The 12,791-nt window shown below is 46.7% G+C and overlaps 1 protein-coding gene across 1 annotated transcript; it reads right to left on the bottom strand.

Annotated features, from left to right (window-relative positions):
- Nucleotides 1-6,717: 6,717 nt before the first annotated feature.
- Nucleotides 6,718-9,386, bottom strand: LOC114589584 (uncharacterized). The gene is made up of 7 exons (XM_028716082.2): nucleotides 9,347-9,386; nucleotides 9,027-9,143; nucleotides 8,706-8,785; nucleotides 8,100-8,202; nucleotides 7,632-7,715; nucleotides 7,153-7,257; nucleotides 6,718-6,870 (listed from the first exon to the last, which is right to left on the bottom strand). Exons 1-7 carry the CDS (start codon nucleotides 9,377-9,379, stop codon nucleotides 6,718-6,720), a joined length of 675 nt encoding a protein of 224 aa, XP_028571915.2. The 5' UTR covers nucleotides 9,380-9,386.
- Between the last annotated feature and the right edge of the window lie 3,405 nt (nucleotides 9,387-12,791).

Here is a 12,791-nt window from a genome sequence, read left to right as displayed (position 1 = left end):
AAAGAAAAAGAAAAAAAGAAAAAATTCCTATGCCCCACAAATAACCCAGAGATGCATTTTAAATAAAAGCACACATTCTACTCATGTAAAAACACGCTGATTCCCAGACCATCCATGGGCCGGATTTAGAGGGCAAATGGGCTGGATCTGGCCCCCGAGCCTTAGTTTGCCTACCCATGGTAGACAATGCTTCATTTCAAAAGAAGTAATTTTTTATGCAACCAGTCACTTTAAACTGTGCAATATTAATAACTGCAACAGTCTATAGATCAGCCTTCACCAGTCCGATGTTCTCCTGATGCTTTGGACTGCAACTCCCTTCAGCAGAACCGTCAGGCTGGCTGGGGCTGATGGGAGCAGGTATTGGAAGAAATTCACACTAAAATGCTGATGAGTTTCCACATGGACTATTAAAAAGAAAATTCAGAACTTGAATTAATGAGAAATTGAGAGAAGCCAAAACAGACATGATTTCATCCCTGCAGCTGGATGACAGTTGCAGGGGAAGAAGAGCCGGAAAGGACTATTGCCCCCATATCCTTCTTGTGTGCAACTACTGTGTTCCTTTATGGGATGCTGGGGGGTATGGAGAAGCAGGTTGTGAGGAGAAAGAGGACCAAGGCAGCAGGATTCTGTCACCTCTCCAGGCAGTGACTGCAGAACCTGAAAATGGTTGCTGTTGGTACATTTATGTACATTGAGGTGTATTTTAGGAACTGTATTACTTTTCATGTCACTATAAATTGACGTGGCTTCCTCCAAACAGAATGGCCAGCCTTTTCTGTCCAGCCCCTGTTCTTGTGCTTTTAACAGCTGCTTGACCTGCAGACATTAACAGATGAAAATGCTGACGTCCTGAAAAACGGCTGGTTTCTACTGACCAAGATGCCGTTAAAAACACAGCAGCTGGCCAGGTCAGTTTTTTCTGGTCAGTTGGCCATCCAACATTGTCATTACCTCCCACTGCCACACACCCACACCCTAAATACTGCCCTGAAACTTATTCTTTGGTGATGGAAGTGAAAATTCATTTTCAGATACCGTTCCCAGCCCCCATCACAGAAATACAGTTCCCAGGGGTCCCTTGGGGAGAAGGAATGGCTGTTAAAGAAGTTTATGTCTACAATGCAGACACCCCAGGAGAGGGAAAGTGAGAAGTTTGTATCCAGTTCTCTTCGGGGATAAATGTTCGCAGATGTCCCGTCCCCCCGCCTACAAAACACACACACCAGTCTTAATGTTGCTTACTGAGAATTCCAGCACCTTTGCAATATCTTCTGTTCTCCAGGTTCTGCAGAAATCCCTAAAGCCCAAACCTCAAAACATGCATGTTCTCAATTAGGAGAGCAGCAGCAAGTATTGGCAGGATGGGAACACTGAGCCATTCCTGTCCACTAACCTTCAGAGGTAGCAGCAAGGCCTGACAATGTTTCCCCCTCAGGGCTCTGCCTTCTCAAAACTCACAGCCAGGGAGGTGCTGCTTAAAAGAAAGCCACGGATGGTTCCCTCTCATAGTGGCACACTTTCCGCATCCCAGCTAGTGTGCATATTTCAAAAGAAAAACCCTCCCCAACACACCTCCAGGGTTGTTCAGGAACCATTTGTATAGGGGTTTGAAATTGTTTTATATGATTGAAAAATACCTGGCCTTTGCAAAGCATGTCAGAGTGGTCTGAGCCGCTCTTGTACACTATTCAGAAACCATTTGCCAGCACCTCTCAGGTGGGTGCCATTGCCATTATAAGAAAACTCATGGTGACATCCTGCACCTCTTTTTCTAGAAAAATAGCGCTGGGTTTGTTGTATCTATAAAAGACAATAAAAATAATTAGAATTTTTTTTAAAAAATTCTTCCCCAACTATGGACCTGGAACCAAATTACATGGATAACCTGATGGGATTTCACTGGCATGTACTGTAGCTTTATTTGCCTGGAACTCACTGGACTACAAAGGCAAGCACTGTTGGGATTTTTGACTACGTGCTATTTGATGCAGCTCGCCACAGAAGCAATTAAGGAGTTGGCTGAAGGCCAAGAATTCTGAGCAGAGGGAGCTATTCTGCCTAGAGATATGGGACCTTGGATACAACTCTGCTATAGGTAGATATCACCACATAGGCATGATGACTCATGACCTTTCTTGTTGGTTAGTTGGTTGGTCAGTGTGTGGTTTGAGAGTTCATTGGAGTTTGTTCGGTGAGAAAGTTAAGATCCGTGTCTGTATCCTGTATATAGTAACTTGTGAGTCTGCTGTAAATAATAAACCCATAAGTAACCAAGTTACTGGTAGCAGCGTCTTGTTCCTGCTTCACCCTGCCTGCGACTGACTGCTTCTGGACAGTCTGCGTATGCTCAGCTATATTCAACAGGTTCTGGCTAAGATCTTTCAAAAGAAAAACCCTCCCTAACACACCTCCAGGGTTGTTCAGGAACCATTTGTATAGGGGTTTGAAATTGTTTTATATGATTGAAAAATACCTGGCCTTTGCAAAGCATGTCAGAGTGGTCTGAGCCGCTCTTGTACACTATGCAGAAACCATTTGCCAGCACCTCTCAGGTGGGTGCCATTGCCATTATAAGAAAACTCATGGTGACTTCCAGCACCTCTTTTTCTAGAAAAATAGCACTGGGTTTGTTGTATCTATAAAAGAGAATAAAAATAATTAGAAAAAAATAAAAAAATTCTTCCCCAACTATGGACCTGGAACCAAAGTACATGGATAACCTGATGGGATTTCAGTGGCATGTACTGTGGCTTTGTTTTCCTGGAACTTACTGGACTACAAAGGCAAGCACTGATGGAAGAGGCATCTGCCCAACTACCGTATTTTTCGCCCTATAGGACGCACTTCTCCCCCTCCAAAAATGAAGGGGAAATGTGTGTGCGTCCTATGGGGCGAATGCAGGCTTTCACGGAAGCCTGGAGAGCGAGAGGGGTCGGTGCGCACCGACCCCTCTCGCTCTCCAGGCTTCAGGAAGCTCTGCGCAACCCTCGGGAGACCGGCTCCGAGGGTTGCGCAGAGCTGCCTGCAGTCCCGGGCTCAGCGCAGCTCTGCGCGGCCACTGGGAGCCAGGCGTGAAGTCCCGCCCCGCTCCTGGTGGCTGCGCAGATCTCACTGCAGTCCCGGGCTCAGCGCAGCTCTGCGCGGCCACCGGGAGCCGGGCGCGAAGTCCCGCCCCGCTCCCGGTGGCTGCGCAGAGCTGCCTGCAGTCCCGGGATCAGCGCACTTCTCCCCATCGCCAGCCCCACAAGCTTGGGGGACAGCGGGGAGGCAGAGCGCGCCTTCCCGCTGTTCCCCGACCTGGTTCTTCCAGCCCCGCACCTGGGGGGGAAATAAATTTTTTTTCTTTATTTCTCCCAAAAAAACCTAGGTGCGTCCTATGGGCCGGAGTGTCCTATGGGGCGCAAAATACGGTACATGTTTGATTTATTTGTCCAGACCAGAAGCCTTATTAATGTTTTATATAGCTTTATACCTAGTTTTCAGTGTCTCATGACATACAGTGGTACCTCGGGTTACATACGCTTCAGGTTACATGCGCTTCAGGTTACAGACTCCACTAACCCAGAAATAGTGCTTCAGGTTAAGAACTTTGCTTCAGGATGAGAACAGAAATCGTGCTCTGGCGGTGTGGCAGCAGCAGGAGGCCCCATTAGCTAAAGTGGTGCTTCAGGTTAAGAACAGTTTCAGGTTAAGTACAGACCTCCGGAACGAATTAAGTACTTAACCCGAGGTACCACTGTACTTAAATTCCTCTTTGAAATAATTTCTGCATGCTTGAGTAATGCTGTAAGGTTTGACCCAGTGCTATTAAGAAGTTGGAAACATTTGGGGAGAGCCTGCTTGAGATGCAACCACAGGCAACTGACCGATTGCTTCGTTTGCTCCTCTTGCCTTCACTTGCCTGTTCTGCAGTAGGGTTTTTTTTTAATATAATTTCTCTTTGTATGTCATTTTCACTAATATATGCATTTTGTGCACATTACCCCTCAATATGTGCATTTTTGGAAGCATTATTTGGCTGTAAAACTGCATCATGCAATTCAGATAAATGCGAGTTTTGAAGGATGGTTGTGTTTTGGTTCTCATATTGTTTCCAAGAGTAAGAATTTGATAGATCTGGCTTTAAATGTGAATGAAATATAAGTTCTCCCCAATCCCTGCTCATGAATGGGAAAGTTAGTGTTTGCTTTGAACAAGAATAAAACTGCCCCAAGGTGACAAGATCAATCTGCCCATATTGACGAGCAGCCTTGGGGCTCCCGCCAGTTGGCTCCTGCCAAAAAAAGCTGCACAGTTTTTAGTGCTGCACCACCCCTCCTCTTCCCCCTCCTCTGCATCACATGGCCCCCCACTCAGAATTTTGGGTGGAAGGTGGAAGAGTCCCTAAGACCCTCATGTGTATGTGTTGTGGACAGGGTGAGGGTGGAGGAGGCAAGTGACTACTGTTGGGAAGGAGAGGTGAAGCAGTCATGGCGGCGAGCGAAGGTAAGCCAGGGCCCACCAGTGGGGTTGTTGGATGTGGAAAGTGGGGAGCCCCAAAGAAGAGAAGGGGTGCTGTCTAGTGAGAAGGGGAGGTGGATGCCTCTCCAGAGGGGGTGGGGAGGCATTGCAAGTGTGTTGAGGGTCCAGGTCCTGTCCCAATTTGCATCATCAGGATGTTGGAGGGTATGTCACAGTAGCACTGTTAAAGCCAAGTTGTACGCAGTCCAGTACCTCCAGCATGTTCCCCAGTAGCAAAAGAGAGGAAGGTGCCTCAGGGTCCTGCTATTGGAGACCCCCAGCTCCAGATCTCTGGTGCCTGGCCCCAACATGTGTGCTGTGTGCTGGGTACCTTTCTGCTGCTCTTGAGCAAAATTCTCACCATGCATTTAAAGCAGGCATGGCCAAACTTGGCCCTCCAGCTGTTTTGGGACTACAATTCCCATCATCCCTAGCTAGCAGGACCAGTGGTCAGGGATGATGGGAATTGTAGCCCCCGAAGAGCTAGAGGGCCAAGTTTGGCCATGCCTGATTAAAGCATTGCAATAACACTTTTAAAAAGCCATGGCTTCCCCCAAAGAATGCTGGGAAATGTAGTTAAGGGTCTGAGGGTTGTGAGGAGACCCCCCCATTACCCTTCCAGAATGACAAGGATCCTGGGAAGTGTAGTTTGTTCAGAGTTCTTAGAGTTTTTATGAGTCCTCTTAGTTTCCTCACAAAAAATAAATAAGCTGGCCATTGCTGGTGTGCAATGCCTGCCACCAGTAGATTGAAAAGTTGCATATGGCACCTTAAAAGCCTGGGAAAAGTAGACCTTCAGTTGGTGCCACAAAGGTAACACTGACGCAGCCAGGAATCCTTCCCTGCGGAGCAAATCCCAGAGGCAACAACAGAACACATCCTTGGATCTCTCCCTCCCTCTCTCACACATAGGCACATTTTGGGCAATCTTATCAAAATATAAACTGTTTAAGTGCTTCCAAGTATTCTTGCTTAGCATTTCATGTTACCATACATAATTTCCTTGGCAGGGCTGTTGTACCTTCAGGGCCACATAACAGGCCAGGCCTTCTCACCACTGCGCCCAAGAAAAACCCTTCACCTGCTATACTCCTGTCTGTTCTGCAGCTTTTCACGGCTGCATCTCTCCCCCCCCCCCCCCCGAGTCCAGAGAAGTACTGATGAGGAAGTCTGCACCTGCTGACTTTAAAAAGGGCAGATTCTTCCCATCAAAGCTTCGCAATGTGCTGTGCCACCTGCCCTCCTGCAGCTCCTGCCCATTCTGCTTCGGCCCCCAACTCCTGTCCAGGGGGCATCACTGTGGAACAGTGTTCTGCTGCTCACACAGAGAGGAAAGACAATCTCTTATTCAAGTAGGCACACATGGTGAAGATCAGGGTACTCCATGCTTTCTTTAAAAAAAAAAAAGTCAAAGCAGCAACTAGGGAGGCAGCTTCAGTGGTGGGAGGGGGCTTTAACCTTTCCCTCCCAAACCTTTTACTTGATCCAAATCGCCCTCAGAAGTTGCCAGCAGTGTCTCTTTCCTCCCCCCACCCCAGAAAGAAACCTCTAAGCCGCAGCACAGGGGTGCAAGTAAAGTGATGGAACAGAAATCACAAAGACAAATGTAAGCTCAGAATTGCTCAAAATTCAATTTTTATTTAAAGTGGGAAATACCCTCAGATAATGGCAAATGCCCTCAGATAATAGTAAGTGCCCTCAGATAATGGCAAACGCCCTCAGATAATGACAAACACCCTCAGATAATGACAAACACCCTCAGATAATGACAAATGTCTTCAGATAACACCAGACAATGATTCCTTCTTCACCACACACATCAATCTGGTTTGGGAATAGGATTCAGTACGCCTCATTCAGTGGTGGGAACACATCCTGAATCACAGCCTGGATGTCCGCTGGATGGAAAAGAAGATAAGAAAAGTGAGTCTTCCTTACAACCAGGCCCAGACTCATCACCAGGCATTCTTAGACAGGTAATGCCCCCTCCCATGCCCTGGCAAAGCCCAGTGGGGCTGCTACCCACCCCCAACATCACCACCCCCATTGCCAGACCATTGGGGGTCCACCACTTGGAGCCAGCATCCCCATAGCATCTGGGAACAGCTGTTCACTCTCCACCTTGCTTGGGGGCTTTGAGGCAGGGCTGGGATTTCAAACTGAGCTGTGTTACAGCAACCAGGTGTGTTACAGCAAAGCAGTGAGCCCTCCTCAGACCCCAGTTAGGCTGCCAAGGATGGCTTTGGGGTGGAGAGTGAGCCCTGTGGGTTTGTTCTGTGCTTGCAGAATGGACAACTTGCCTTCGCTGATGTTTAGGAACAGTGGAGTGAGCTCCTCGGGGAGAACCCTTATTATGACCCCGGGCTGTAGAATGAAGAAAAGTCTGAATTAGGTCCTTTTTAAACCCCAAAGCATCTACTAAACCCCACTTCCTTGCCTCCAAGGACCTCTGTGGGCTCTGCTGCCTAGTAGGTGGAGGCCAAAGGGCAGCACCAAAGAAGTGCACAAAAAACTACCACCTGAGTAATCCTGGACACACTGGGAGACCATGTTACTTCTCTGCCCGACTTGGATGTCTCCTTCACTGAGATAGTCTTTTGTAAGCCACTTTGAGAAAGCTCTCTGGCCCATAAAACAGATACTTACAGTCAGATGATTGTATTTCAGAGCGTTTGCCAGCAGGATGTTGATACTGCTGGTAGCCAGCGCTCTTTCAAGCACATCGTCTGAATTGAAAAAATGGGCCAGCGTCTGTGGGAGGAAAAAGCACCTTAGTATCAGGGGGCTGGTTTGAGCTACAGAGGCAAGCTACCGCTTCCACCGAGAAGTCTCCCCCACTATCTGAGGGAGATTCTTTGCTCATTGCTCCAAACAGCAAAAAAGAACTACTTTCTCCCAAGTTACCCAGTCCCAAATTTGCTTTGCCCCCCCCCCCGGCTGCTGCACCCAGGTGGAGACTGAAGAAAGGGCCTTGACAAGGGTGGCCCCCTGTCTGAGTGGCCTGCCCTTCCCCAGCGTGTCAGGAGACACCCATGTTCTGGGTTTGTGATGCTGCCTGATCAAGCTTTTATGCCAGCAGGCTCTGCTGAATTGAATCAATACCCTCGTCCCACCAACACACTTACTTCCAAGAGGGTTCTTAGGCACTGAGCGGTTGGGTCCTCAGTCAGCAGGCGCCTCACAATTGCATGAAACAGCTGCTTGAGAGCCTGGTGGTGAAAACCATTTTCACAGAGGTGGATTCATAGATTCACGGGAGGAGATGATGTGGAAAGACATGGGGGGTGAGAATAGCTAACAGATTTTTAGCATTGGATAAGGGTGATACTGAAGCAAACTGGCAGAATAGAGACAAATGCCAGCTTCAAATGAGACTAAGAGTTTTCACTCATGGACAAATAATGAGGCAAAATTCACTTTCTGAATGGAGATGATGTTAAAAAACCCCAGTGAAACCAAAAGCATTATCTGTGTAGCTAAGCTTATGGTCTCACTGAAAAATTAGTAAGAAATGAAAAGATGTGCAAACTTTTCAGGAGATAAATTGAACCAATAGAAGTCAAGAGTAATGATCAAAGCTACAAAGAATTTACCTCCCTGTCAGGATTGCTCAGTCCAGGAATGTGAACAATGGGAAAAAGCATCCCACGGATGATGGCCCTTTTCCTAACAACCGCATATGCTGGTCTCACGAAGCTGTCACGATGAAGCAGAAAATATGAGATTGAATTTCCCAAAGTCCTATGGATGATTTTCAGGCTTGTTGGGAACCCCACAGCCTCTAATTTTGTACCTCTCAAGCATGTACATTTAAAAGCTACACAACCCACTGAAAAACTAATCCCATGTCAGACAGCTCCCTATTGACCCATCAAGTCCCAGCTTCCATTAAGGAAGGGGAGAGATTGGGGGAGGGGATACATCCAGCCCTGGAAGCATAAAAGCCACCCATGATTTTTCTTTTCTTTTTTAGAGACAGAAGTTTCCATTGCTCCATCCTGCCTACCCTATCAGCTTGTTGTCAAGCTCAAGATGGCACTCTTGGCCCATTTATTCAGTCCCTGCTATCTCAATGTGTTTTGATTCATCCCTCTCAGTCTAAATTGTCAGCTGCTGACTGCCCTTTCCTCAAGCAGCTCACAAACACCCCACTTTGCCATTTCTAATTCCTAATTGCACAAACAATGCCAACAACATACGTGAGGCAGATGACGTCATTCATTCCCCTTTTCAATACTTTGAAGGGGACCGGAAACATGTACCATCTCTCCATGATGTCCTGAGAAGAGTTCAAAGAGCAGAAGAGCAAAGTCAGTTCCCCATGGAATTCAGGGGGGCTGCTCCAGCCCCAGACTCAGGGGTTGACTTCAATTGCAATTGGAATGCCTGTCCCAAATGCCTGCACAATCTTCTTCTTTGCCAGACCCACAAACTTCCTTTTCACAGACCATTCCCCAAACCCCACCCCCATCCCTTCCGTCCACCTCCCCACTGGATTTCTCATCCTGAATCTCACTTACCAAAATGACCTTGGTCACAGGATCTTTCTGATACACCACGGCATTAGGAGCCACATTACGGGTTTGATCACATGTGAAGTGCACACAAAAGAGGAAAAAATAATCCCTGGCCAGATCCTGAAAGTGGAAAAAGTCAGGTTTTTAATCAGGAATGGACTTTCTCAACCTCACACCTGTGAAAGCCATGGGGGGGGGAGGATTGCTCCTGGATCCCAGGAGACAAACATCAAAATCGGCATTTCCCTGGGCTAGTGGGTGGGGGGAGGCAAGGGGGGGACTGTGCTGAGGGGGGTCTTGTACCTGCTCCCACTGACACTAACCTGGAGAGCGGTTTCAATTGCCCCTTCCAGCATTTCTGCAACTGAAAGAGGAGAAAAGGATGTGAAGGAAGGTTCATCCATCTATTTACATCTCATGCATCAATTTCTTACTAAACCTCTTGCTACCACTCTTAGGCCTCTTCAGAGGACCCCTTCAGATGACCCTCTCTGCTCCCCATCTCCATCCCCCCATTCTCTCACATCTCCCCTTCACTTTGGCCAAGCCCCCACCTCCTTCCCTCCCTCTCTCCTGCTTGTCTCTCTTTTCTTTCTTTAATGTGTTGTGGCTTTATTCTGCACTGTAAGGCTGGTGGTGTATAAAATGGCATGTGGAGTGGAGAGACTGGAGAGAGAGGGGCTTCTTGTCATGACAGTGCCCAATGGGGTCAGACAGTGACACTGGTGAGTGGAAGATTACAAGCAGACCAGAGAAAGGACTTTTCCACACATTGCTGAAGGATGGAACTCCCTGCCACTAGATAAGGGGATGGCTGCCATATGGGACAGAATAGAGAAATTTGTGGCAAATAAGGTCATTGGCAGCTAAATATTTCCCCCAGGAAAAGAGGCAGCATGTTTTTCAATAGAACCAGTTGTTGGGGATCACGATTCCTGTTGGGGATTTTGCCCAAAACATCTGGTTGGCCACTAGGGGAGCAGACTGCTGGACTAGAAGGGCCACTAATTTGCTCTTGCATGGCTCTTACAAAGAAGCCTGAGCATCAAGCTCTTTGCTCTCATCCTGACCGCTCCACAAAACAAGACACCTCCCCAACAGCACCTTCACCTAACCTCCCTTCCTAGGCAGATCTACTACAACAACACATGCACCACTTTCACATACTTGTAGAAGAGATCCTTAAAGGGGTGACCTTAAAGGAGTGACCTCTGCAATCCCAAGACAGTTGGCTTTGCGGGTGGTTAAAGCTAGAAGAGATGGGGGAGAGGTGAGAATGAGACCCAGAGCCAGAAATATTGTGGGGAGAATTGTCCCCTGTGGAGACCACAAAACCACTGCAGAATAGCCCAAACAGAAAAAAAGTGCAGCCTTCTCTGTTTCAAACTATTGAATGGCAGTTCAGTGAAATGGCCTCTAGCATTCCCAACACATCAGCATCTCTGGAGAGGGGCTGCTAAAGCCTCCACTCTCCACTGATTCAGTGAAGGCACAATGATAGCCCCCCAAATCTTGGCCAAAGCCACATTCATTAACTGCCCATCAAGGTTCAATTTTGCTCAGTAGCCACACAATGAAACCGCTTGCACCATTACAGCCTGCACCATAAAAAATCCCCCAACAAGGTTTGATTTTACTCAATAGCAACACAGCGAAACAGTTTCCACCATCACAGCTTGCACCATTTATTTTTTTTTAAAAAAAACAAACCATCCAGAAACAAACCACTCTATGGATATAAGAAACATAACGGCCAATATAGAATGTATAGAAATTGATACTGTACACACACACACACACACACACACAATTATTAGCAATTGAATGTTATTTGCACACGCACTCATAAGTAGCATTGTCAAAGCAATGAGGGGCTGCTACAGCCTCCACTCTCCACTGATTCAATGAAGGCACAATGATAGCCCCCCAAATTTTGGCCAAAGCCACATTCATCAACTGCCCATCAAGGTTCGATTTTGCTCAGTAGCAACACAGTGAAACATCTCAGTGAAACAGCTCAGCAGCAATACACTGAAACTGCTTGCACCATTACAGCTTGCACCATGAAAACCCCCCCCCATCAAGGTTTGATTTTACTCAATAACAACACAGTGAAACAGTTTGCACCACCACAGCTTGTACCATTAAAAAAAAACGCAGACACAAATCACTCTTTTTAATTATATACACAACTTAGTGGAAATGGAAAATGAAATGATATCATGACGAATATAGGATTTATACAGAAAATAGAAAATTAAGCCTATAGAAATTTATACAAGATTAGAAATACATATATAATTAAATTGAATATGATTTGGACTTGTACCAATAAGTGGCAAGGTAAAAGGTAGAGGTAAAGGGCCCCTGGCCAGTTAAGTCCAGTCAAAGACGACTAGCACTATCAAAATAATTAAAGTAAATATAACTCCCATCTGCCCACCCCACCTCCCCAAGCCCATCTAGTTGGGAAATAAATTAAACTCCCTAACATAAATGGGGGAAAACCAACAACCCATTCTTACCTACCCCAAGGCAATGATCCAAGCCTCACAGCACACCAGACAAAGTGAAGCAGATATAGCAAGGAAGGAAGGAAGAAACCAACCAACCACACCTCCAGAGAATCACACCCCCAAAAGAACCACCTACATCAGTGACGTGACTGAGGCATGTGTCCTTCCAGGCAAAGCAGAGGAGTAAACTTCGGTCCTACTGTATCTACAACTTCCTGGGCTTTGACATGCATCCAGTCAGCTTTGAACTTGTTTTTCAAAACAAAATGAGCTCACTCATTTGTTTAGAAGGAATGGCAGTGTTTACTGCCACTCTAATCAAGAAGCCAAGGTCTCCAGCAGCCTTATCAAAAACTAGAAATATGTGTACTAAGTTCCCAGGAACATCTGCAGATGAAACACCAGCTTGCCCCAGTACTATGTTTTTTAGATTCATCATGGCTACTTTAAAGTGCACAGTACAGCAAACCTTCCAAGTTTAGGAGAAGGCCTGTAGATCAGTTGTGCATGCTTGGCATGCAGAAGGTCCCAAGTTCACTTCCCAGTGGCATCTCCAGGAAGGGCTGGGGAAGAAATAAAAAACCGTGCAGCTTCTAGTTTTATAGTCCTGTTTCATCGTTTATCCTAATAACAACAAACCTTCTCCCAAGACATGCACAGTATAGAAGAGTCTTTCTATATAAGAACACAAGTACAAAAATCCTGAATATAAAAGGAAGGACATTTCAATAGTGAAAAGGTGACTTTTCTTCTCTTTTCTTCTTTTTAACTTTCGTGCACCAAACTATACTCAACCTAGGAAAAAAGGGGGAATCAGTGTGTTTTTCTATGGTTGCCACAGGCACACAGTGGGGGAGGGGAGGCTGAGGGGTTTGTGCACCCAACTGCCTCTCCCCCCTGAGAGAGGGAGACACCTACCTTCCAACGTTTCCCCAATGAAAATAGGGACGTCCTATTCCATGATAATAATAATCATAGAATCTTAGAGTTGGAAGGGACCCCAAGGGTCATCTAGTCCAACCCCATGCAATGCAGGAATCTCAGCTAAAGCATCCTTGACAGATGGCCAACCAACCTCTACTTAAAAACCTCCAAGGAAGGAGAGTCCACAACCTCCCAAGGGAGTCTGTTCCACTGCTGAACAGCTGTTACTGTCAGAAAGTTCTTCCTGATGTTTAGTCGGAATCTGCTTTCTTGCAACTTGAAGCCATTGGTTCTACTCTCCAGATCAGGAGAAAACAAGCATGCTCCA

This window comes from Podarcis muralis, chromosome Z, assembly GCF_964188315.1.
Source record: "Podarcis muralis chromosome Z, rPodMur119.hap1.1, whole genome shotgun sequence".
In the NCBI taxonomy this organism is placed as follows: Eukaryota; Metazoa; Chordata; class Lepidosauria; order Squamata; family Lacertidae; genus Podarcis; species Podarcis muralis.
This window is presented reverse-complemented; position numbering and strand designations above follow the sequence as displayed.